Source organism: Puma concolor, chromosome B4 (genome assembly GCF_028749965.1).
Source record: "Puma concolor isolate L17-30 chromosome B4, mPumCon1.1.hap2, whole genome shotgun sequence".
NCBI classification, from domain to species: Eukaryota; Metazoa; Chordata; class Mammalia; order Carnivora; family Felidae; genus Puma; species Puma concolor.
The window spans coordinates 118,149,955-118,177,379 of NC_141673.1; the positions used below are offsets into that span (position 1 = coordinate 118,149,955).

The 27,425-nt window shown below is 37.9% G+C and overlaps 1 protein-coding gene across 15 annotated transcripts in view; it reads right to left on the reverse strand.

Annotated features, from left to right (window-relative positions):
- Positions 1-3,235: 3,235 nt before the first annotated feature.
- Positions 3,236-27,425, reverse strand: part of LOC112867954 (ankyrin repeat domain containing 26) — a 111,110-nt gene continuing 86,920 nt past the window's right edge. For 12 of the 15 annotated variants that reach the window (XM_086714695.1, XM_086714688.1, XM_086714687.1 and 9 more), the window contains 10 exons: positions 25,904-26,056; positions 24,238-24,308; positions 23,813-23,906; positions 19,403-19,455; positions 18,960-19,053; positions 11,472-11,762; positions 10,731-10,948; positions 9,281-9,509; positions 5,286-5,331; positions 3,236-3,863 (listed from right to left, as the gene is read on the reverse strand). In XM_086714695.1, the coding sequence (XP_086570821.1) occupies positions 3,730-3,863; positions 5,286-5,331; positions 9,281-9,509; positions 10,731-10,948; positions 11,472-11,762; positions 18,960-19,053; positions 19,403-19,455; positions 23,813-23,906; positions 24,238-24,308; positions 25,904-26,056 (1,383 nt within the window). In that variant the 3' untranslated portion in view covers positions 3,236-3,729. Of the gene's footprint in view, positions 3,864-5,285; positions 5,332-9,280; positions 9,510-10,730; positions 10,949-11,471; positions 11,763-18,959; positions 19,054-19,384; positions 19,456-23,812; positions 23,907-24,237; positions 24,309-25,903; positions 26,057-27,425 lie in introns of those variants that run through there. The other 3 variants (XM_086714690.1, XM_086714689.1, XM_086714696.1) reach the window with 3 other exon arrangements.

Consider the following 27,425-nt stretch of genomic DNA (forward strand, 5'->3'; position numbering starts at 1 on the left):
TGGCTGTCGTTTCTTTATGCTCTTTCTTTTGGGGTAAATTCCTGCCGGATTCTGTGGTTCAGGTTGTGCAGATTGTTGTGTTAGTCCTCCAATCAGTTTTCTAGGTGTGCAGGATGGTTTAGTGTTGGTCTGGCTGTATTTCATGGATGCGAGACACACAGAAAACTTCCATGCTGTTCTGCCATCTTGGCCCCTCTCCCCATTCACAAATATTTTAAAAACTTATCTCAGGATGCTTGGGTAGCTCAGTCGGTTAAGCATCCAACTTAGGCTCAGGTCATGATCTCACAGTGTGTGAATTTGAGCCCGTGGGGCTCGCGTTGGGCTCACCACTGTCAGCGCAGAGCTTGCTTCTGAGCCTGTCTCCCTCTCTCTCTGCCCCTCCTCTGCTGGCTTGCTTGGTCTCTCTCAAAAATAAACACTTAAAAAAATTATCTCAATAGATGTGAAGTAAACATCTATTAACGTTCAATATTCATTCATGACAAAACGTAGAAACTAGTATCATAAGGGAACTTCCTTAATATACTTGTAGCAGAAAGACCCTAAGTGACCCCATAATATCTGCCCTTTAGTGTTGTCACCTTTTCTTTATAATTCTTTTCTCTTAAGATCTGTGACTTGACTCTAGCTATTAGAATATGGACAATGTAAAGGAATTGTGCAGACATAATTAATTCAGTTACTTCAGAGTCCATCAAAAGGGGGATCATGCTAGGCAAACCTGATCTAATCACATGAACACCCTTCAAGGAGGACTGAGCCTTCTCTGAAGTGACATTCTCCTTGCTGGCCTCCTAAAACTAAGCGGCCGTATTGAGGAAGTCTACATGGCCAAGAACAAGGAACAGCCTTGCTCTAGACTGAATATTTGTGTCCCCACTCGCCCAAATTCATGTTTTAAATCTTAATGTTCAACGTGATAGTATTTAGAAGTGGGGGGTTTGGGAAATGATTAAGTCATGAAGGTGGAGCCCTCATGAATGGGATTAGTGCCCTTATAAAGGAGGGCTGTGAGAGCTCCCTTGGCCCTGCGCCAAGCAGGAAGACCAGCGTCCATGAACCAGGAAGCAGGCCGTCGCTGGACACTGAATCTGCCAGTGCCTTCATTTTGGACTTCCCAGCCTCCGGAATTGTGAAAAATAAAACTTTTTTTCATAAGCCTATGGTATTTTGTTAGAGCAGCCCAAAAGGACTAAGACAAGCATCTGGGAACCGTGGGCAACCACTAGGACCTAAGCCTCCAACTAGCAAAGAGCTGTGGAAATGAGTCCAGTCATACAGTCACAAGGAAATTCTCTTAAAAACAAACTCAGTGGGCTTGGAAGCAGATTCTTCCCCATCGAAGCACCCAAATGGGGAAGCGCAGTCTAGCGGACACCTTGAGTACAGCCTTGTGAGAACCTGAGGAAAGGACCCAGCTAAGTCATTGCTCAGCTTCTGACCCATAAAAATGTGAGATAAATGTGTATGGCTTTAAGACACTGTGTTGATGGTGATCTGTTATAAACAGTAAGAGCAAACTAAGAGACTAATAAAAGATCTATACTTTTCAAAACCCCACTATCTAGTTATAGAAAAATACTTTTACATGTTGCAATTTCAAGAAGACATAAACACTCATTATCCTCACATTTACTCAACGTCATTCTTGTAGTAGGAAAGAAAAAAAAATTAAAGCCCTAGGAATTGGAAAGAAACGAAAATGCCACTATTTAGATTCTATGTCACTGCATGAACCAAATCCAAAGGAATCTGCAGATAAAATACTCGAGTAATAAACAATATATTGTGGGGAATAAGCTTAGGCAATTAAAATACTAGTTGTTTGGGAAAATCAGTATGAGAAATGTCTTTCCTTACACACTATTGCCAGATTCGATGCAATTCCAATCAGAAACTTGGCTTTGGAGAGCTTGCCAAGTTGATTATAAAAGACCTGTGGAGCCCTTCCTTCCTTTCTTCTTTCCCATCCCCAATATTTTAGTTCCCAGTCCTAGAAACAGAGGCATGGAGTTGTGGGGGTCCAGAGTGGGTGTTGGAGCTTAGACAGAATGGGGAAGGCATTACGTGTGGGACAGTCACCCTGCACAGTGTTGGAGCTCAAGTGAGAGCATCCCTGAAAAGTGCATGATATAGAATAATGAAGTAACACAGACTGAACAGGGTGGGGAAGCATCTGCACAGGGGAAAAATAGCCCAGTGTGGGTTTTCAGAACCTGCAGGGGGGCACATCATCTGCAGAAGAGGTGGCCTGGCACAGGGTGTCTGAGAAAGGAGATAATACATGTCTCAAAGTACTTCCCCATAAAATACTAAATAATTATAAAGTGGAAAGTTAACATTCCAGGGGAGAAACCTGGCAGATCCTACCTCCGGTGGCCAACATTAACATCACCAGTATTGGGACAAATCCAAATTGTAGGTCATGTGATAGGATGCAATGAAAAGAGTAGACTGTAGTGATACTCTTGCTAAAAACGTATGATCTGAATTTTATCATAAGGAAACCTAAGAAAAATCCACATTGAAAGACATTCCACATTACTGGAATTTACTCGTCAAAAGGTTAAAAATCATGAAAGTCAAGGAAAGACAAAGGAACTGTTCTAGACTGAAAGAGACTAAGACACACAACTGAATTCAATACATGGCTCTGAACAGGACCCTCCTTGGTATAATGTATACTACAGATAAGTGACCAAACTTAAAAAGAATTACGAGGAATAAATGATAGAATTATACTTAACCCTTGAACAAAAGAGTTTTAATGGGTGCACTGATTACACACACATTTTCTTCAGTACTGTAAATATATTTTCTTTTATAATTTTCTTCATATTATTTTTTTCTTTAGCTTACTTTATTTTAACAATATAGTATGATACATATAATATACAAAAGATTATTGGTAGTAGTAGTGGTTAAGTCTTTGGGAGTCAAAAGTTGTTCATGGCTTTTTGACTATGGGGCATAGGGGTCAGAGCCCTTAACCCCATTATTCAAGCGTTGAGTGTATTAGAGTTAATGTTCTGATTGTGAAGGTTGTATGGTAGTTATGTGGAATGTACTGACTTTGTAGGATTTAAATGCTACAGGAATCAGGCATCACATTAGCAATTTACTTGCAAATGACTCTGGGGGGGGGGGGGGGAGTTCTTTTTTTTTTCTCTAGTTTTTCTTTTCTCTAACTTTGTTTCCAAAAAGCAAATCAAAAATAAATAAAGAGAAAAGGTGAAAAGCCTTAGACAAATTTTATTTCTCCATGTGGAAAGAGCTATGAATCAGTGTTTACAATTATACATAGGTTTTATGGCATTATAAAAAATTGTAATACATACAAACACTGGCAATAGCCATAGCAGGAATACATCAAAATAATGTCTAAATCTTTAGGTCCACATATAGTAACAAAAATTGGAAAATACAAAAGCCATCCATTAACACTACTGAAGTATTAATGGCAACTTGGTTGTTTGGGTGCTGTTCAAACAGCTGGTAGTGGAGCGGTCTGAAGTATGTAAAACCCTCTAGTGCTGGTTTCCACGTACAAAATGTGCTTAAAAGTTAATGAGATGCCAAGAAGCATAGTTTAAAATATTATACAGATTTCATCACACACATATGATACAAAAACATTTTCCTTTAATCAAGATTTTGCCATATAGTGTGTTCAATTGGGAAACAATGAAAATGTTTTGTAAGCATCCAGTAAATTTTTTCTATTTTTCAAATCATATAATTTTTGTTCAAAATCTGTACATATTCTTGTGACGCTTTCCATACCAGGTCTTGATTTAGAATTGAATCATCAGTAGATACTAAAGGAGTTCTACAGGATCCTGCTTCAAATTCAGTAGCAGCTGAAAAGGAAAAGAAAGAATTATATTCCTTATACAAAATACTTTTAACTACAAGTTAGAAAGAAAGGAAAGCAGAGGGGAGGGGAGGGGAGGGGAAGGGAGGGGAGGGGAGGGGAAGGGAGGGGAGGGGAGGGGAAGGGGAAGGAAAGGTAAGTTGGGGCCTTCATGAATAAGTGTTAAGAAAAATGAAAAATACCTACATACAACTGCAATATGAAACCCAAGATTACTATTAAATATATTTTGCTCAGGGTTGCACACTGAATTAATTGCTATTGTGGATAAATATCAGAGTTTCTGGTTTTTTCATTACAAGGTGAAATTACAAGATGAGGACACAGTCCACCCTGAACAATCATCAACTATAAACTGAAAAATCAAACAGGCATTTCCAAACAGAGCCAAGTATACAGGTATAAGTGACAGGTATAAAACATAGCACTACTGGTATACAGAAGGGATATCCCAGTTTTGTGTCAATATTGTCTGCTCTTTGGTGAAGGTGATATGTAAGCTGATACCTGAAGGACAAGGAAAAAGTATGCTAGGTAGAGGGAAGAAGCACATACAAAGAGCTAGAAGTGAGGAAGAACACTTGTGCAATTACGAGTAGTTTAGTTTGACAAGGTGCTAGAGCAAAGCAGCAGAGTAGGGCAAATAGTGAGAGACAAGGCTGAATAATCTGGCAAGAAGCAAACTGATTTGGGTGTTTTCATTCCATGCTAAGGAACTTGAAGTTTGACTCAAGGGCAAAAGCAATGATGACAAAGTCAATGAGCGAAGATTTAAACCCATTACCTGTCAAGTGAGAGCTATATGACCTATAATTACTTAACCAAGCATTACTAAAACGGCTTTGGCTTTTGGGGTCTTCTATTACTAGCAGAAACAACAATTTGATAAAGCACACATTTTCTGAGACTTGTGCAGGTTGACAGTTTCATAGGGATGGCACCAGTGAAGGAAGATTATCGCCAGAAATAATAACAGACATATAGACTTAGGAGATTGAAAAAACTTTAACGTTCATTTATTTTTGAGAGAGAGACAAAACACAAGCGGGCAGGGACACAGAGAGAGGGAGACACAGAATCTGAAGCAGGCTCCAGGCTCTGAGGTTTCAGCACAGAGCCCACTGTGGGGCCTGAACCCACCTGAGCTGAAATCAGTCGGCCAACCAACTGAGCCACCTGGGTGCACTAGACTTTTGGGAGATTTTAAAAGAGCTATGAAACATGATGACTAAATGAGGAAGAAGTATGTTCTTCATTATGCTCATACTTTTACATTTTTTATTAGATAGGTACAAAAAAATGTGAATGTAGTATCTATCATCCAAACAATGGAAAGGGATGCCATTTACTATTTAGAGTTTATTTCAGAAATCAATGATATCTAAATTCATCCATATTGGCAACATACCTTCTTCCAGTGCTCTGGTTATACTTTTTTCCAACTCCCACTGCATCTGAAATAAGTCAAATATTATTTAGAATGTGTAAGGTAAACAAAAGACATTGTAGGAATTATATATAGCTTATGACATGTGGTCTTGAAATAATACTTGTAGAGACTAAACCAAAGTTAGGGATTGCTTAAATAGAAGGACAATCACATAAATAAAATAAATTCCTATTTTAGTTTTAGATAATTGAGAACAGATACATATATATATATATATATACACACACACGTATATATGTATATATATGTGTATATATAATATGTGTATATTATATATATATATATATATATATATATATATATATATATATATATAAATGCTACTTAAGTGAATCTGATAAAAAGCACAATTAACATTGGTCTATTGAATGTGTATCATCTCTGAAAGGTGATGTTTGATCTTACTGGTACAAAAAAGTTTAAACAAGAATCATATTGTATACTGAATTATTACTTGGAAATTATTAGAAAAACTGCCATTTATGAAAGTTTAAGCAGTTTTTTACCTTAATGTATTGTTCCTTAAAATGGGCTTTCCATTTTTTTACTTTTAGAAAAACAAAATTTGAAGGAATGCTTTTTGCTATTAATTTTTCAGGACTGACTCTTAAATACATATAAAATGAAGAAAGTGGGACTGTCATACTGTCATGTGGAAATTCTACTGGCAAAAAATTGAGTTAAAATAATATTTTGCTATCAGTATTATGACTAAAACACTTATTTCTTTTCATATGCACACAAAGATTTCAGAAAATCTATTTGAAGAAAGGAAAAATATAGGGTTACAACAGTTTTCAAACTTAGCTTCTGATTTATAACTTTCTCAATTAGAGATAAGGAAAACAATATACAATTTTCAATTGTAACTTTAGCACCAAATTTTGAAACACTTGACTTATTAAAGTTATGGTTATCTACTTACTTATCAAATGTGTATGAATATTTCAAACTACAGGTGACCCTTGAATAACACAGGGGTTGGGGTGCAGTCAAAAACCTGCATATAATTTTTCATCCCCCCAAAACTTAATTACTAATAGCCTACTGTTGACCGGAAGCCTTACCGGTAACATAAACAGTCGATTAATACATGTTTTGTACAGTAGAATAAGCCAGGGCAAAAAAATGACATTGAGAAAAACAGAAGGAAGAGGAAATACACTTACAGTACTATACAGTATCCAAAAATAATCCATGTGTAAGTAAAGTAGACCTGCACAGTTTGAAACCATGTTGGTCAAGGGTCAACTGTATATTACAACTGTTCCTATCTAGAATGTTCTTATTTAGATCTTTCTTATAAAAGTAGCCTCTCCCTGAATGCCCCAAACGGGCTCCAAAATAGTGTACTGAACATAATCAACACTGTGGTGATAAGGATTCCAATGTCTTTACAAATTTAGGTGTGAGGACAAATATTTTGGCTGACATGTTTCCCAATATTTTCAGAGACTGTTTTCCCTAATACCTTTTTTAAATTGAAGTATAGCTGACATACAATGTTACACTAGTTTCAATATACAAATTCAGATTGGACGATTGTATACACTATGCTATGCTCACTACCGTACGTGTAGTTACCCTCTGTCACCATACATTAATACAATATTATTGATGATATTCCATATGCTGTATTCTTCATTCCTGTGACTTATTTATAACTGAATTTGTACCTCTTACTCCTCTTCACCTATTTTGTCCATACCTCTCTACCTACCTCCCCTCTAGCAACCACCAGTGTGTCCTCTGTATTTATGATTCTGTTTGTTGACTTGTTTTTTTATATTCCACATGTAAGTGAAATCAGATGGTATTTATTTGTCTTTCTCCGATTTATTTCACCTAGCATAATACCCTCTAGGTCTATCAATGTTGTCACAAATGGCAAGATCTCATTCTTTTTGATAGCTGAGGTATATTTCATTGTATACATATTACACATCTTCTTTATCCATTCATCAACGGACACTTAGGTTGCTTCCATATTTTGTTTATTGTAAACAATGTTTCAATAAACATAGGGATGCACACAACTGTTCAAATTAGTGTTTTCATTTTCTTTGGGTAAATACGCAGTTGTGGAATTAATGAATATCTATTTTTAAGTTTTTGAGGAACCATAACACTTTTTTGACAATAGCATTATATTCAGGCCTTATAAAATGAATGGGACAACATTACTATACCAGACTTACAAAATTAATAACTCAATACCAGACGATGGGGGAAGGCTTTATTCAAACAATTTTATATCACCATTAATAAATACTATGTAAAATATAAACCACGTTTTTTATATGACATGACTTAAGGAACTACCAAGGTAATGTTGCATCTTTCCCCCAAAAGCTCTTTTCCTAAATACTTACCTCTGTGACCTTTATGTTTATTTCTAGGTAAAATCTGCGTTTCAATGGTGAAAATAGCTTTGAAGTCCATGAGTAAGAACACATGTGTGATTTTATTTATACCTTTCCACTTATCAAAAAAATAAGAGGGTGAGAAAAGTATACACAGAAAAACTATATATCAGCAAATTTTAATTCAAAGAAAAATTTTGAAGAATTTTTAATTAAAAGGATTTTCTCATTAACTGTTAGTATTCAAAAAAAAAAAAATTAAAAAAAAAAAAAAAGGGGGCACCTGGGTGGCTCAGTCGGTTAAGCGTCCGACTTCAGCCAGGTCACGATCTCGCGGTCCGTGAGTTCGAGCCCCGTGTCGGGCTCTGGGCTGATGGCTCAGAGCCTGGAGCCTGTTTCCAATTCTGTGTGTCCCTCTCTCTCTGCCCCTCGCCCGTTCATGCTCTGTCTCTCTCTGTCCCAAAAATAAATAAACGTTGAAAAAAAAAAAATTTAACTGTTAGTATTCAAATAATGGCTTGATTCAAATATTTGCTTGATTTAGCTATTTAGAAAATGCTTTACAATTGCTCAGCAAGACATTTTATAAAAATTGAAACAAGGTGCTATAAGTCAAAAAAAAAAAAAAAGGAAAAAGAAAAAAGAGTGTCATAAGTAAGAAAGCAATTAAGGATGTATTCTCGTGTAAGAAAATACCAATATTGTAACTTAAAAGAGAAATTAACCTTTTTAGTGTTGCAAGTTGATTTAATTCATAATAAGGACTTATCATGGATTCTTTTTTTAAGTAGCCTCCATGCCCAGCGTAGAGCCCAATGCAGAACTTGAACTCATGACCCTGAGATCAAATCCTGAGCTGAGATCAAGAGTTGGATGCTGAACTGACTGGGCCACCCCGGCACCCCCATGGATTCTTTTAAATAGTAAACATTCATTATGTCGTTAAGTGTTTGGAGACCGATCATTTACTTATGTACAGGGGTGCAAAAACTGGATTACAGCAAAACTTTCAAATGTTTATGAATCACTGCCAACTGAAAGTAAGTCCAAGCATCTAAGTGTACCTGTGGTTAGCAGGCAATAACATTTACTTTCTAAAATCAAATTTAAATGAAAGCTTTTCAAGAAATTTAAAATGGGTCAGTTTAGTTATATTTATTGAATACAGTTAATACTAGGTGTCTCTCGTGGCGCACCTGGGTGGCTCAGTTGTTTTAAGCGCCCAAATCTTGATTTTGACTCAGGTCATGATCTCATGGTTTTTGAGACTGAGCCCGACATTGGGCTCTGTGCTGAGCATGAAACCTGCTTGGGATTCTCTTTCTCCCTCTCCTTTTGCCCCTCCCCTGAATGCACTCACTCACTCTCTCAAAAAAATAAAATAAAAATAAGTATCCCTTGAAAATGAGAGATCCGGGGACTAAAAAACAAAAAATTATAAAATTTACCTCAGTTCTTTCTTAGCACATATAATTATGATTTTTACTTCGTATGTATTAGTTACTTAAACAACTCAGAATTTCACCAAATTAAAAGCAACAATTATATCAGATATCTGAAACCCAAAGTAAAACAGATAATATAACTAACCTTCCACAAGGAAGTCTCCCTGTAGTCATATGACGGCCGTGGGTTTGAGGTAGGAATCACTAAGTTTCCTCTTGGAGTAAGATTTCTATTAAGCACTAAATTATTTTCAAAATGTCCACAATAAGGTGGTTCCAGGCCTGACCTCAGAGTAAGAGTGCCGAGTAAAGTTTGGTGCTGCTGTCTCTCTACCAGAAGTTTTGTATTGATCTCTGATAGTCTCTCATTAGTCCTGTGAAGATTAGAAAACACAAATACATTTTCTCTTTCCCTAAATCATTCCTAAATGACTTACATCTTTTTAAGTTTCCATAATAGTAAATAGCATTTGCCATTGAACAGTGTTTTAACACTGAACATGTGACAGAGCACACCCACTATCTAAAACTATACTTTTAAAATTGTTCTAAAGAAATACTTACGTTTCCAGGGGGATCCCTAACAATTCAAATGAGGGAAGGGAGAGAAGTGGCTATCAGTGATGTACATGGCTTAACGAATAATACTTGCTGTCTTCTGGAATGGCTGTACTGACAAGATCCTTCAGGATGCCAGTATATATACATATATTTAGTAAACCTGTTTACAGATATAAAAATAAACCATCCCTCAAAGACATTTTCAAGCGTTTGCTTTCACCACTCTTGTACATTTCACTTATTATCTCAAAGAAACTGAGCATTTGACACCGAGGAATCACTGAGACCAACAATCTTTAGGGGAGATAGTAGATGGCAGAGGTGTGATCAGAAAGAACTAAAACAGCGACAGAGGGAATTAGCTTATAACAGTTACCAAGGCACTGGAGGCAGAATCTGCCCTTTCTGTCTTCAGTCTTCCACACACCTCCCTCCCACCATGGTGCTCTTTTTAGCCACTTTGGGAATTATACTTCCCTTCAGCCCTGTGTGAGTCTTTCTGTATTTCACCTGTATGCCTTTATGTAAAGTAGAAAAAGCATAAAGGATAGTTTGTCTCAAGGCCCACTCTAGTAATAATACCAAAGATCACAATCAAGAGAAAAAATGTACCAAGCTGCCAGGATGAGTAGTAGTAGTACTTGACCTTTTAGGTTAAAGATGTAATCTTCCAAAAAGAAACTCATTGACATTTCTATTTAGGGTAATTCTGACAAGCAATTTTATAATAATATGCTTCTAAATGAGAAAGCTTCAAACAATTCACTTAAAGACTAGCAGATCCGATCAATGGAAAACATACGGGGGGGGGGGGGGGGGAGAGGTCCGGTAAAACCAAAAAAAGAGGAGGGATGCAAACCGTCCTGGACTAACATTTCAAAAGTAAGTTCACTTAGAAACATCATTTTCCAAAATTACACGATCTAGTTGGCTTTCACTTCCTACTCATCTCATGATCTTGGCTCCACAGAAATCATGCTTTAGAGGCAAATTAATAAGCTAAATTTCTTGTCTATGATTCTGTTTTGACTTACCTGTTCAGCTTATTTCTCAAGGACTTTCTAGCTTTTAATTCTTCTAGGTAGAGTTGCCTGTATGTTTCCAACTCAGTTTTAGTAGAATCTTCTTGAGAAGTCTTCATTGTAGAGACCTGAGATTCCAGATCTTTAATTCTAAGTTCCATTTGACTTCTCATTGAAGCATGAGCATTTTCTCTTAACTGGTCTAAGTTTTCTTGAGCTGCTGCTTGTGCCTAAAGCAAATTAACAGGATAGTTTTAAAATAGCTATAATCTGAATAATTATACCTGTTTCCTTTAGTTCTGAGTCAATTATTCAGAGAGCAATTTTAAATGAAAAAAAGCTCGTGTAAAATATTTATCATCAATGTCAACTGAATTAAATTATGATTTATAAAATTAAAGTTCAATCATTCTTGTATTAGTATTCATGCAATCTGATAATTCAAATAGAATCAATGACAAAATTTTAAAAGTCAAAAATAAACTTAAGAATAAATCCAAGTACAGTATAATTTTTAAATCATAATTTTTTCTTTCCTCTTAATAGTGAGAATAGTTGTTTAAATCATACTTCTTATCCTCTCAATTTAGTGAGAATAATGATGAAAACTGAAATCTTTAAAGGGAGGAACAAATGCCTCTAGAAATCTACAAATTACCATAAAACAAGTAGAGGAAACCTATGTAATACATCTATCCAAAATGTAATTTGCAGTGCAATGAGTTAAAGCACATTACAGATCAATAAATTAACCTGTAAAAACAGATTGACTTCCTTTAATTTTTCTACTATCTCCAGTCGTGCTCTTTCTTCAATCTCCCGTTTATACTGTTCCACTTGACTGCGTTCTACCATATTCATTTCCATAAAACTTTTCAATTTTACGACTTCTTGTTGTAATTTCTTGCTATTGCTCTCTAGTTTTTCACATTTTTTTCCTAAAGCTTTCATTGACAATAACTCCTGTTGAAGAACTTGATTTTTTGCATCCAGGTGTAGACATTTTGAAGATGTAGTTTCCAGTTTTGTTGTAAGGTCATCAGCCTGCATGAATAAAATAATATAGTTTGGAAGTGGAGTGAAATGGGTCCAACTCAAAACTACTATCAAAAATTTTTTTTTCAAATTTTAAGTAATCTCTACACCCAGTGTGAGGCTTGAACTCACAACCTCAAGATCAAGAGTAACTGAGCCAGCCAGGCACTCAAATTTTTAAATAAATTCATTTGCAATAAAATGTTCCCTGTCTTAGAATGTGGAACCTTAACAACTCAGAAAATCAAGAGCAAAGTTAAAGCCATCAGCTGTTACTGAAATAGATCTTTGCTATCATTGTGTTTACTATACAACATTTGCACTTGATTCTACACTTTTTCTATGATTCTTTCCTATCTTTCATAAAATAACTCCCCTCTTAGTAGAAAGTCTCTTAGCCCTTCCCCCATCTTAACACTCCATAATTTTTAAAGAAGTTTTAGCAATATCATATTGACTTACGTATGCCCGAGTCAAAAAATACCAAGACTCTGAAAATAAGACTCTAATTCATGAATCTATAAGTAATGATTCTAATGCCACAGCCTTTTTCTGAACTGCAAATGCTTTATGCTAATTTGAACTGCATTCCCAGGAGAAATGATTCTCCAGGTTAAGAAATCATATCTCCCAGTATAAAAATTTAATTGGATGATCCACATATTTTTTTGAGGCAAAAAAAAATTTAATTCAATACTGTTATCTTGTAATCTTTTGTTACTTTCTACAAAATAGAGATCATACTAAATAACAACAACAACAAAACTGGCTGGAGTTTCAGTGATGCTGAGCTGGGAAGGACTTCCTTCCATTATATATGATTGGTAAGACAAAGTGAGTGGATGTAGTGGTTTTATAAATTTGTTGATACTTCTCCTGTGAAAATTCCTCCCCTTAAATATATGCTGGCTTCAGTAACTGGTTTCTAGTGAACAGAATATGCAGAACTGCTGTGATTTTTAAGGCCAGGTTAGAAAATGTGATATAGCTTCCATCTGACTTTCTTTCTCTAGGGAAGCTCACCCTTAGAACCCAGCCACCACGTTGTGAGGAATCCCAGGCTACCTAGTGAGTCTTCATGTAGATAATCCAGCTGAGACTAGCCAACATCCTAGGCAAAGGCCAGCCTCAACAGCCAAACACATGCATGAACAAGCCTTTAGATGATTCTAGTCTCCAGCTTCCAGTTATCCCAGCTGATGCCAAATGAAGAAGAAATGAGTTGTCCTACTCTGCTTTGCCTAAACTAAAGATTAGTGAACAAGATAAATGCTGTTTTGAACTACTAGGCTTTGAGGTGGCTTATCATGCAGCAGTAAATTACTACCACAGATACTGATACTAAAAATGGTGTGCTGCTATTTAAAAAAACCTAAAACTAAACTTCCTTTGAACCAGGAGGTAGGTGGAACCTGAAAAGATGTAGAAAAGCGTAAGAATGAGACCCAAAAAGGGCCTCCACGAGACTCTTAGTGGAAACCTGATGGCCTGTGAAGAGGCTGACAGCAAGGGTTTCTAATCAAGTGAAGAAAATGACACTGGAGGAAAGGGAAGTCATGCTACAAAATACCTGAAAATAAAATGGATAGGAAAGAGAAACTAAAGAAAGGCTATGCAATTGAAAGGAACCAGGATGGGGCACCTGGGTGGCTCAGTCGGTTAAGCGGCCCACTTCGGCTCAGGTCATGATCTCTCGGTCCGTGAGTTCAAGCCCCACGTCAGGCTCTGTGCTGATGGCACGGAGCCTGGAGCCTGTTTCAGATTCTGTGTCTCCCTCTCTCTGACCCTCCCCCGTTCATGCTCTGTCTCTCTCTGTCTCAAAAATAAATAAATGTTAAAAAAAAATTTTTTTAAAAAGAAAGGAACCAGGACCTACTGGGTTCAAATATCTGTTTCTCATTTACAGCCTCTCTACATGTTGAACTGTCAAATACTGCCAAAATGAAGAAATGGCTTTTGGGTTAAGAGAAAATCCAGGGTGCTACCAGGAAAACAGAAAGATTTAAGGTGTGCCTCAAATTTCTTTACGGATCTTAAGAGTATAAGATTTTTTTTTTTTTAAGTAGGTTCCACACCCGACATGGGGCTTAAACTCAGGTCCCAGAGATCAAGTGTCACATGCTCTACCAACTGAGCCAGCCAGGAGCCCCAAGAGTAGACGAATTTTAAAGGCATTGTCATGTAAGAGCTTCACAGGAAACCTGAAGCGAAAAGCTTATCTCAAAAGGACTTGCGAGGTTGGCTTTGTTAAAACACGGCATGAAATCCAGTAATATTTACAGAAAACCAAAAAAGGTAAGAGAATTACAGCAGCAAACATACTATTTGCTAGCTTGGACTAAGAGACCAAATCGTGCAAAATGAAAAGAGGCCTTTGGGTCTTAGAAGTCCCACAGGGAGGAAGCAGGATGAGAAAACAGCTGCAAATACAGGTCATTCCTTATGAAAAGGAAGGAACCAAGAGCTCAAAGAGTAAAGAAAGGGAAGACACATGGAGAAAGTATTCCGTGGTTAGGACTAAGTCCTAACTTAAGAACTGACAGCATGCATCAGGCTATATTTCAAAACTCTTATAGACTAGGGTGCTTCCCATCTTTTTCTGAACGGGAGAGTCTTCAGCAGTTGACTAGAATGTTGCATTTGTGAGTGTTAAATAACTGCCTCTTTAGTTCTCAAGTCCTCATATTGAGAGCACTTGCACTCAAGGGGCTATACTTTAGATACCATAACCCAGGCACCTTATCCCCACTGCACCTGATTAAGATGGTAACATCTTTTTTTTCTTTTTTTAATTTTTTTTAACGTTTATTTATTTTTGAGACAGAGAGAGACAGAGTATGAACAGGGGAGGGGCAGAGAGAGAGGGAGACACAGAATCTGAAACGGGCTCCAGGCTCTGAGCTGTCAGCAAAGAGCCCGACGCGGGGCTCGAACTCACGGACCGTGAGATCATGACCTGAGCCGAAGTCGGATGCTTAACTGACTGAGCCACCCAGGTGCCCCAATACCTGTGCTTTTCAAATTGTTCCAGAAAAACATAAAAGGAAGGGAAACTTCCAAATTCATTCTATGATGCCAGCATTACCCTGATACCAAAACCAGATAAAGACACCACAAAGAGAATTACAGGCCAGTATGTCTGATGAACATGCAAAAATCTTCAACAAAATAAGCAAACTGAATCCAACAATACATTAAAAAATCATTCACCAGGGGCAGCCGGGTGGCTTAGTCAGTTAAGCATCCAACTTCAGCTCAGGTTACGATCTCATGGTTCGTCGGTTCAAGCCCAGTGTCAGGCTCTGTTGACAGCTCGGGCCCTGGAACCTATTTCAGATTCTGTGTTTCCCTCTCTTCTGTCCCTCCCCCGCTCATGCTCTGGATTTGGCAATGATTTCTTAGACATGACACCAAAAGACAAAAGCAGATTAAGTTTACTTCATCAAAATTAAAAACTTCTATGTTTCAAATATCACCATCAAGAAAGTGAAAAGGCAAGCGACTAAATATGGGAAAATATCTGAAAATCCCATATCTGCTAAGGGATTTGTATGTGGGATATTTAAATAACTCTTCCAATAATGAAAAGACAATCCAATATAAAAATGGGGAAAAGAATGGATTAGTTGTTTAAAGAAGATATAGAAATGGATAAAAATCACATTAAAAGGGAGATGTTCGGGGTGCCTGGGTGGCTCAGTCAGTTGGGCGTCCGACTTTGGCGCAGGTCACGATCTCATGGTTTGTGGGTTCGAGCCCCACATCGGGCTCTGTGCTGACAGCTGGGAGCCTGGAGCCTGCTTCAGATTCTGTGTCTCCCTCTCTCTCTGCCCCTCCCCTGCTCACACTGTCTCTCTCAAAAATAAAAGAGAGATGTTCAACATCATTAGTTATAAGAAAAATGCAAACCAAAAACCACAAGATGCCATTTCATACCCACTAGAATTGTTATAATAAAAACAACAGATAATGACAAACATTGGCAAGAGTCAGGAAAAATGGGAACTCTCAAAAACTGCTGATGAAAATGTAATGTTGCTGCCACTTTGGAAAACAGTCTGGCAGTTCCTCAAAAGGTTAAACTAGAAAAACATGTTTTCTAAACTTATTTTAGAGAGAGTGCACAAGTGGGGTAGAGGGACAGAAGGAGAGGGAGGGAGAGAATCCCACGCAGGCTCCATGCTCAGAGCAAAGCCCAATGTAGGGCTCGATTCCACAACCCTGAGATCATGACCTGAGCTGAAATCAAGAGCCGGCCTCTCAACCAGCTGAGCCATCCAAGTGCCTGCCCCTCCTCAAAAGGTTGAAAAAACAAAAACAAACAAACAAAAAGGTTTAACAGAGTTACCATATGAACCAGCAATTGTATTTATAGGTATATACCCAAGAGAAATGAAAACATGTTCACATAAAAAGTTGTACATTACACAAAAATAACCTCAAAATGGATGAAAGACCTCAATGTGAGACAGGAAGCCATCAAAATCCTTGAGGAGAAAGCAGGCAAAACCCTCTTTGATCTTGCCAGCAGCAACTTCTTATTCTAAACGTCTCTGGAGGCAAGGGAAACAAAAGCAAAAATGAACTACTGGGACCTCATCAAAATGAAAAGCTTCTGCACAGTGAAGGAAACAATCAGCAAAACTAAAAGGCAACTGATAGAATGGGAGAAGGTATTTGCAAATGACATATCAGATACAGTGGGAGAGAGCCAAAGCATAAGAGACTCTTATAAACTGAGGGCTGATGGGGGGTGGGAGGGAGAGGAGGGTGGGTGATGGGTATTGAAGGGGGCATCTTTTGGGATGAGCACTGGGTGTTTATGGAAACCAATTTGACAATAAATTTCATATATTTAAAAAAAAAAATGGTTAGTATCCAAAATCTACAAAGAACTTACCAAACACAACACCCAAAAAAACAAGTAATCCAGTGAAGTAATGGGCAAAAGACATGAGCAGACACTGCTCCAAAGAAGACATCCACATGGCCAACTGACACAGGCAAAAATGCTCCACATCACTCATCATCGGGGAAATCAAAACCACACTGAGATACCACCTTACACCTGTCAGAATGGCTAACATTAAGAACTCAGGCAACAACATATGTTGGCGAGGATGCAGAGAAGAGGATCTCTTTTGCTGGTGCAGTCACTCTGGAAAATGGTATGGAGTTTCCTCAAAAAACTAAAAACAGAACTACACTACGACCCAGCAATTGCACTACTAGGCATTTATCCAAGGGATACAGGTGTGCTGTTTCAATGGGACACATGCACCCCCATGTTTATAGCAGCACTATCAACAATAGCCAAAGTATGCAAAGAGTCCAATTGTCCACCGATGGATGAATGGATAAAGAAGATGTGGTATATATATTCAATGGAGTATTACTTGGCAATCAAAAAGAATGAAATCCTGCCATTTGCAACTACGTGGATGGAATTGGAGGGTATTAACGCTAAGTGAAATAAGTAAGTCAGAGAAAGACAAATTCATATGATTTCACTCGTATGAGACTTCAAGAGACAAAACAGATGAACATAAGGGAAGGGAAACAAAAATAATATAAACACAGGGACGGGACAGAGGAGACTCATAAATATGGAGAACAAACTGAGGGTTGCTGGAGGGGTTGTGGGAGGGGGGATGGTCTTAATGAGTAAGGGGCATTAAGGAATCTACTCCTGAAATCATTGCTTCAGTATATGCTAACTAATTTGGATGTAAATATTTAAAAATGAAATATAAAGTTAATAAAAAAGAACACCCCCCCCCCAAAAAAAAACCTTAACCCAGGTAGTCTCTGGCTTGGGGATTCAGGAGATAAGGACCTTCTAGAGAAGTCAGAGCTATGAGTTGGCTGAAAGCTATCTAAAGTTTTGTTTCACAGGGAAGACCTTAAAGTGGCAGCTAATTTCATGCCATAACCCTAATTCCTTTCTATAGGCATCTACAGAAAATCCCTCGTTATTCTTTAATAAAAGCTTAATCAGTTTCGGATATTCTTACAAATTTTAGTTTTTGAGACCTTAAAGATTGCTTTAGGACACAGTAGCAGGACAACGCCTCGCACTCTCATTCATAGAAGACTGATCAACATAGTGTCATGTTACTCGCATGAAAAGTACCCTAAAACAATGTGACTCATTTATAAGAGGTCTAGAAAAGAAAATAATTTTCAGTGTCTCTTCAGCCACAAAAAGGGCCAGTCAACAGAATGTTCTAGTTCCCCTGACGGGTATAGCTGTCTAATGAAACCTGCATGTATATTATATAGCTTTTGTGACTGAAAGAAACTAGTGGGTCAGTGTATCTATCTCATTGCTCCCACTTAGGATGTACAGTGTAAATCCTACAAAGGAGGGTGAGAGTGGGATGACATTAACTGTTCTGCTTGGAAAACAGTTGGGGTTTCACTACATATCAATAAATTAGAATCCTGAATTGCACATTAATCTTTTCTGAGATTGAACTGTGAAACCTCTGAAAGGCTGATTAACTCAAGTGAATGGAGAAAAATGAGTTTCTGAACTTGCAATGGTAGGAGCACTATGTTACTAGGTAAGGCCCTGACTGAGCAGCCATTTCTAGTTTTTCACTGGCATTTCTTTTCCTTTACAAATCCAACAAAGAGAAAAGTCCATTCCTTTGAGAAGGACGTTTGCATAACGACCTGCTAGTCATTCTTGATGAAGACAATAAATTGCAAATTTGTAATTACAAATTACAACAAATCATCATTAAAATAACCTGTTCTCAAACTCTCACTGAAGGGTTGAGATTACAAGAGAAAGCCACAACTCAAGATCAAATGATCACTCAAAGTTTGGGGAAGTTTGACACACGCTGAAAAATATTAGCAGGGACTCACACATCTGTATGCCAACGTTCACAGCAGCAGCATCCACAATAGCCAAAAGGTGGACTAAACCAAACGCTCACTGTGGTGTATATAAAATGTTGCTTTTCTTAGACTCTCACAATGTTTTTATTAAAATCTCACTACAAACATCATTACTTTATGAATTCAATCCACTTCATCTATATAGAAGAATTACGTCACTAGTAGCAAGTAGGAACAATATGAACCTAATATTTCGATCTGTGAGATTTTTCATATGATCCAAAACATTCTTATGTACTACCACTAGTGAAATAAGGATTCCTTTTCAGTAGGGCAGACATTAAGAGACTGACTTACCAAATTTGTCCTTAACAAGTTGCTCTGAAGATCTTGAATTTGGGCCGCTTGCTGTTTGATGGTTTCTTCTTGCCTGGTATTTTTAACCTCTAGCCTAAAATGCAGATCTTAAGATAATTATTCTCACACATAAATTTAAAAAAAAAACCCGTATAATTTCTGAACAAATGAGGGCATTACGTAAATCCTTAAAATTTTATCAAGAGGAGGATTTGGCAATTGTGCCATTTTTCTCGTTGTGTTTTGTGGGTAAGGTGCAACACTGAGAGATAATATGCCACAATCTGCATTTCAAAATAGCTCAAAGCTGGAATTTGTATCCAGCTTAACAATGATATACTGGCATAACTAATACATTTCTCATACTACACTGCTTATCTGCTTTATAAATAATCAAGCTATTTTCTGTGAGGTTTAAATTATACTTTTGCATATGATCTTACGTCTTCTCAGCATATCTTACGGCCTCTGCATGTCGATCCTGTGCTTCTTGCAACTAGAAAAAAGAAAAAAAATAATTTTAACTACTGACAATCTAGTAGAACACCAATACCTGTTTCTGTAACTAAATGTTTTTTTTTTTTTTACTTGAGAGACAGAGACACACAGAGAGAGAGAGAGATAGAGACAGCACAGCACGCACAAGTGGGGAAGAGAGGCAGAGGGAGAGACAGAGAAAATCGTAAGCAGGCTGCAAGCTCAGGGAGAAGCCTGATGAGGGGCTCGGTCTCATGACGGGTCTCATGATGTGGGGTTTGGGATCATGACCTGAGTGGAAATTAAGAGTCAGGACGCTCAACCAACTAAGCCGCCCAAGTGCCCCTGTAACTAAAATCTTAGTGGACCCAGCCACACTCTCCTCTACATGCTGACTGATGGCTACTTTTAGGTCATAACAGCAGAGCTGAGCTGCTACAACAGAGACTATGGCCTAAAATCCAAAAATGTTTCAATACTCTTACAGAAGAGTTTACCAACCATACTCTACTACAAAAACATAATGTTTTTAATGTTTTTAAATTATACATGATCAGATAAGCATACAAATGTATGTACCGGTCAAATGGAATATAGGAAATTACCTTATGGTAAATATTTCTGTTTTCATACTCCAAGCACCGCATCAACTATGATTTCAAATATTCACATAGGTGAATGGCATTGCCATTCTCATGATTATAAAACTGAACATGCTGTTTTCAGTGACAACAAGATATTTCATGGAACAGTTTCAGAAACAGTATCTTAGTAGGAGCCAGTATGCCTGGATCTAAATTCCCAATTCTGCTGGTGATGAGCTATATGACCTTGAGCAAACTACCTAAAACTTCTGTGTCTCAGTCTTTGCATCTGTAAAATGAAGGTAATAACAGCACCTACTGGGGCACCTGGGTGGCTCAGTCAGTTCAGCGTCTGGCTCTTGATTTCGGCTCAGGACATGATCTCAGGGTCATGTGATTGAGCGCCACATCAGGCTCTGCGTGGACAGCGAGGAGCCCGCTTGGAATTCTCTCTCTCTCTCTCTCTCTCTCTCTCCCCCTCTTTCTCTCTCCCTACCTGACCTTCCCCACAATCTCTCTCTCTCAAAACAAAGAACCTTAAAAAAGTGATCTCCAGGGGCACCTGGGTGGCGCAGTCGGTTAAGCGTCCGACTTCAGCCAGGTCACGATCTCGCGGTCCGTGAGTTCGAGCCCCGTGTCGGGCTCTGGGCTGATGGCTCGGAGCCTGGAGCCTGTTTCCGATTCTGTGTTTCCCTCTCTCTCTGCCCCTCCCCCGTTCATGCTCTGTCTCTCTCTGTCCCAAAAATAAATAAACGTTGAAAAAAAAAAAAGTGATCTCCAAATAAATAATAATAGTATCTACCTGGGATGTTGGGAAGATTAAATTAGGTAGATAATAATAGTATCTACCTGGGCTGTTGGGAAGATTAAATTAGGAAATAATACATGAACAACTTAGAAGGGTACACGGCACATAGCTCTAAGTGTCTGCATTTAGCATGATTACTGTTGCTGTATTTTGCGTTCCAATACAACGTGATAGTTTAGGCAGGTGGCATGCCAGTAGAAGTGGTCCCCTATACAAATTATACTGAAGTTATTCTTCACTCCACCGCAAGTGGCAGCAAATGGGGAGCATGAGGCCCAGAATCTCTCCTCAGTACTTCACACAACTTTCGCCAATGCCACTAGCCAACAGTACTTTTTTTCTACTTATACTTTTAACTAACTTCCTTTCTATACTACTCAGTGGACAATGCTCACAGACTACAGTACAAACAGCACCTCCTAGATTGAGTAATGAATCCTTTACATGACCATCAGAGGCAAGAGAAAGCCACTGACATGGAAATAATGGAGTCTTGCTAAACCAAAGTTCCTCAATCATTTCATGTCCGTACTGTTTACGTTAGGCTGCTTTAGCAGGTACTCTGATGAAGAGATTAAGGCTTTGTGGTAAAAGCATATCAGAAAAGCTGTCCCCAGAGCTTTGCAGTTGGTAAAGTGCTATAAATCCGTAAATCCCAGTTCTGGCTGCATAAGGAAGAAAGATTTCAATTTCTCCTCTTCTGTTAACCATTTGCTTAAGTTTTGAAGCTTTGTCCATCTGTCACCCTGCTTCTCCCCTTGCAGTGGACTCGAACATTTTTTAATGTATCGTCTCATCCACAGATGCAACTTTTCTTCACTTCTTTCCTTCTTTTACACTGAAATCTACCTTTCACTCCTATCATTCCACTAAGAAAGTTTGAGGGTCATCAAGGACCTTTTTTTTTGTAATTTTTTTAAAGTCTTTATCCTGTTTCACTTCTCAGCAGCAGCTGATAACAATGACCATACTCTCCCTCTGCTCTTCTAACCCCACCTTATTTCTAAAGGACGGCAACCCCTGACATTGAGTCCTTGCCCCTTGCTATCTGTCTTTTCAAATGCTCTTAAGGCTTCAAAACCAGATTCTCTAATTCACATTTTGAGCTTTGACCCCTTTACCTAGGCCATCTGTACTTTGCACTCTTCCGTCTAGGTCCTGATAGACAACGTCCTCAACCACAGACTCAAAAATCATTACTTGACACGGATTACCTTTGTAGACAGCTAATCGCGTACATTTTATTTGGATTCTTTTCCGTGTTACTTTGAGTGTGTTTTTCTTATTGACTCTTAGGGGGCACTCTTACCCTTAGGATGCTGACCAGCATAGTTTGTCTCGCTTTTCTTTTATAACACGACATTTATCACAAGGGCTGGATGATCACTGGTTTGCCTTTGTTTCCTTTCGAGTAATTTCTTAGTCCATAGAGATCTCACCTTATGAAACTCTTCTGAAGTTCCTTTCAGACGCATACTTGACTATATTGTCAGGAAGGTTAAGTCGGCTAGAGCTTAACCTTCTTCCCAATCCAGATTCTTCACCTCAAATTGTGTGCATCAAATATCTAAACCCAGGTAGCCTCTGATTTGGGGATTCAAGAGATAAGCGCCTTCTAGAGAAGTCAGAGCTATGAGTTGGCTGAAAGCTATCTAAAGTTTTGTTTCACAGGGAAGACCTTAAAGTGGCAGCTAATTTCATGCCATAACCCTAATTCCTTTCTATAGGCATCTACAGAAAATCCCTCGTTATTCTTTAATAAAAGCTTAATCAGTTTCGGATATTCTTACAAATTTTAGTTTTTGAGACCTTAAAGATTGCTTTAGGACACAGTAGCAGGACAACGCCTCGCACTCTCATTCATAGAAGACTGATCAACATAGTGTCATGTTACTCGCATGAAAAGTACCCTAAAACAATGTGACTCATTTATAAGAGGTCTAGAAAAGAAAATAATTTTCAGTGTCTCTTCAGCCACAAAAAGGGCCAGTCAACAGAATGTTCTAGTTCCCCTGACGGGTATAGCTGTCTAATGAAACCTGCATGTATATTATATAGCTTTTGTGACTGAAAGAAACTAGTGGGTCAGTGTATCTATCTCATTGCTCCCACTTAGGATGTACAGTGTAAATCCTACAAAGGAGGGTGAGAGTGGGATGACATTAACTGTTCTGCTTGGAAAACAGTTGGGGTTTCACTACATATCAATAAATTAGAATCCTGAATTGCACATTAATCTTTTCTGAGATTGAACTGTGAAACCTCTGAAAGGCTGATTAACTCAAGTGAATGGAGAAAAATGAGTTTCTGAACTTGCAATGGTAGGAGCACTATGTTACTAGGTAAGGCCCTGACTGAGCAGCCATTTCTAGTTTTTCACTGGCATTTCTTTTCCTTTACAAAATCCAACAAAGAGAAAAGTCCATTCCTTTGAGAAGGACGTTTGCATAACGACCTGCTAGTCATTCTTGATGAAGACAATAAATTGCAAATTTGTAATTACAAATTACAACAAATCATCATTAAAATAACCTGTTCTCAAACTCTCACTGAAGGGTTGAGATTACAAGAGAAAGCCACAACTCAAGATCAAATGATCACTCAAAGTTTGGGGAAGTTTGACACACGCTGAAAAATATTAGCAGGGACTCACACATCTGTATGCCAACGTTCACAGCAGCATCATCCACAATAGCCAAAAGGTGGACTAAACCAAACGCTCACTGTGGTGTATATAAAATGTTGCTTTTCTTAGACTCTCACAATGTGTTTTATTAAAATCTCACTACAAACATCATTACTTTATGAATTCAATCCACTTCATCTATATAGAAGAATTACAGCACTAGTAGCAAGTAGGAACAATATGAACCTAATATTTCGATCTGTGAGATTTTTCATATGATCCAAAACATTCTTATGTACTACCACTAGTGAAATAAGGATTCCTTTTCAGTAGGGCAGACATTAAGAGACTGACTTACCAAACTTGTCCTTAACAAGTTGCTCTGAAGATCTTGAATTTGGGCCGCTTGCTGTTTGATGGTTTCTTCTTGCCTGGTATTTTTAACCTCTAGCCTAAAATGCAGATCTTAAGATAATTATTCTCACACATAAATTTAAAAAAAAAACCCGTATAATTTCTGAACAAATGAGGGCATTACGTAAATCCTTAAAATTTTATCAAGAGGAGGATTTGGCAATTGTGCCATTTTTCTCGTTGTGTTTTGTGGGTAAGGTGCAACACTGAGAGATAATATGCCACAATCTGCATTTCAAAATAGCTCAAAGCTGGAATTTGTATCCAGCTTAACAATGATATACTGGCATAACTAATACATTTCTCATACTACACTGCTTATCTGCTTTATAAATAATCAAGCTATTTTCTGTGAGGTTTAAATTATACTTTTGCATATGATCTTTCGTCTTCTCAGCATATCTTACGGCCTCTGCATGTCGATCCTGTGCTTCTTGCAACTAGAATAAAGAAAAAGTAATAATTTTAACTACTGGCAATCTAGTAGAACACCATCACCTGTTCTTGTAACTACATTTTTTTTTTACTTGAGAGAGAGAGAGAGAGAGAGACAGACCGCGTGCACAAGTGGGGAAGAGAGGCAGAGGGAGAGACAGAGAAAATCGTAAGCAGGCTGCAAGCTCAGGGAGAAGCCTGATGAGGGGCTCGGTCTCATGACGGGTCTCATGATGTGGGGTTTGGGATCATGACCTGAGTGGAAATTAAGAGTCAGGACGCTCAACCAACTAAGCCGCCCAAGTGCCCCTGTAACTAAAATCTTCGTGGACCCAGCCACACTCTCCTCTACATGCTTACTGATGGCTACTTTTAGGTCATAACAGCAGAGCTGAGCTGCTACAACAGACTATGGCCTACGAAGCCGAAAATGTTTAAATACTCTTACAGAATAGCTTACCAACCTTACTCTACTACAAAAACATAATATTTTTAATGTTTTTAAATTATATATGATCAGATAAACATACAAATTTATCTAATGGTCAAACGGAGGAAATATAGGGAATTACCTTATGGTAAACATTTCTGTTTTCATACTCCAAGCACCGCATCAACTATGATTTCAAATATTCACATAGGTGAATGACATTGCTATTCTAGTGATTATATAACTTAACATGTTGTTTTCAATGGCAACAAGATATTTCATGGAATAGTTTGAGAAGCAGTATCTTAGTAGGAGCCAAAATGCCTGGGTCTGAATTCCCAATTCTGCTGGTTATTACCTATATGACCTTGAGCAAATTACTTAAAACTTCTGTGTCTCAGTTTCTGCATCTATAAAATGAAGATAATAGCATCTACTGGGGCGCCTGGGTGGCTCAGTCAGTTCAGCATCTGACTTCGACTCAGGTCATGATCTCGCAGTTTGTGAGTTTGAGCCCCGCATCAGGTTCTGTGCTCACAGCTCAGAGCCTGGATCCTGCTTCAGATTCTGTGTCTCCTCCTCTCTCTGCCCTCCCCATGCCCATGCTGTCTCTGTTTCTCAATAATGAATAAACGTTAAAAATAATAAGAAGAATAATAGCATCTACTGGGGCATCTGGGTGGCTAAGTCAGTTAAGCATCCAATTCTTGCTTCCAGCTCAGGTCATGATCTCATGGTTCATGAAACTGAGCCCTACGTTGGCTCTGCACTGACAGCATGGACCCTGCTTGGGATTCTCTCTCTCCTCTCTCTGTCCCTCCCCTGTTAACATGCATGCACACACTCTCTCTTGCTCTTTCTCTCTCAAAATAAATAAACTTTAAAAAAAAAATTTTAAACAAAGAAAAAAAAGTGTCTCAATTCCTGTGAGGAAGGATACAAAAGCCTCAACTTTCCTAAGAGTAAATATTATAAGAAAAAATATATAACACAAATAGTAGAATAAAAGAGTTTAAGAAATAAATGCATTGTAAAGATACTAAAATCATAATGAATTAATTATAATGAAAATACAAAAGGAAGTGGTCTATGGAAATTAGTATCCTAAAACACTTTATATTATTTAACCAGCTATAAGTTAGCTGTTGACAGATTACATTTAATACATGCCTGACTTCTGACTTGACCTAATTTCTTCTTTAGATCCCGTGTCTCATCTTCTAAACTAAGACGATAACGTGATGTAACCTCCAGGGAAGCCTCTGACATAGACTGTTTCTTCAGAGTATCAGCCAGTTCTTGTTGAAGTTGTCTCATAACTACCTAATAAGACATTTCTGTTACTGATTTTATAAATCATCTTATAATTAAATTATGTTAATAATATACAACTCTAACATACGTACTTTGAGAAATATCAACACATACATCAATTAACCATCTTTTCCTAACACATACACATTCCTACTTACTGAATTCAGTTAAAGAACAAAAGGTGTTATATCTCCCTGCCTAGTCAGGATGATGTCACTTAGATAATGAATCCAGCCTATCTGTTCTCCACTGGTGAATTTGCAAAGCTTCATAACCTACAGAAGTCTCAAAAAGAAATGGGGACATAGTGGGCACAGCAGTCGTAAATTCTACATTATGAAAGGTTTTCCCTCTTTTTTTTATTACAGGCTTAAGTTACCGTCAGAGTTCCTCACATATCCAATCCTCTGCTCTTATCCTTCTAATAGAGTCCTATCTCAGAACCAAAGTAAAGTCATTCCAATGGCCCCTGCTTCCACCCCCCTCCCTGACCTCAGCTCCTACAGCTCTCTCCCCTACTAACTCCATTTCTGCTAAACAAGAATTCTGCAACCCCTCCTTGGTCTGAAAATGGAGATCCAATGCCAAATTAATAAATCACAGAGAGATACAATTCTCTTTGTACTGGACAAACTTATGCCCACATGACAGTAACTGAGCTTCGAAATGAGCAAATTATTTGTAAAAATATTTAAAATAAGTTATAAATGGCAGTGGGAAGATTACTCAAAGATAGCTTTGCTAAAACTCACCACAGTTGTCCCAAATTATGATTTAGTGAAAAGTAGATGCCTTTAAAGAATTAAGAGGTTGTAGGAACACATGATTTGAGACTGAAAATTAAAATTTATGTGAATAAAAATAAAATGATACCAACTTAAAATGTATAAAAAGCTATCAAAGGAAAAGTACTACCAGATAGAGCACCTACACTTCATTTCATCTGGGAAATCTGAAGTTACTGTCCGGTTAACTCAATTAACTGAATCTCAATTTCAAAATACTCACTTTACATTTGAGCATTTTCATTTACCAGCTCACCACAGTAATAAAATGTGGTGGCAAAGATTAAAACTTTTATGGGAGGGTTTGTCAGTTAAGTGACCAACTCTTGAATTCGGCTCAGGTCATGAATCCGACAGTTCAGGAGTTCTAGAACCCTGTGTCGGGCTCCACCCTGGCAGTGCAGAGCCTGCTTGGCATTTTCTCTCTCTCTGCCCCTCCCCAACTCATGTTCTCTCTCTCTCTCAAACTAAACTTAAAAAAATTATTATTGTAGCAGAAGACTATTATCTATTAACAATTTATAATTTAACATCTTAAAGTTTCATAGATGACACCATAACTTTACTCAAATTAAAGCACCTCTCAGGTCTAA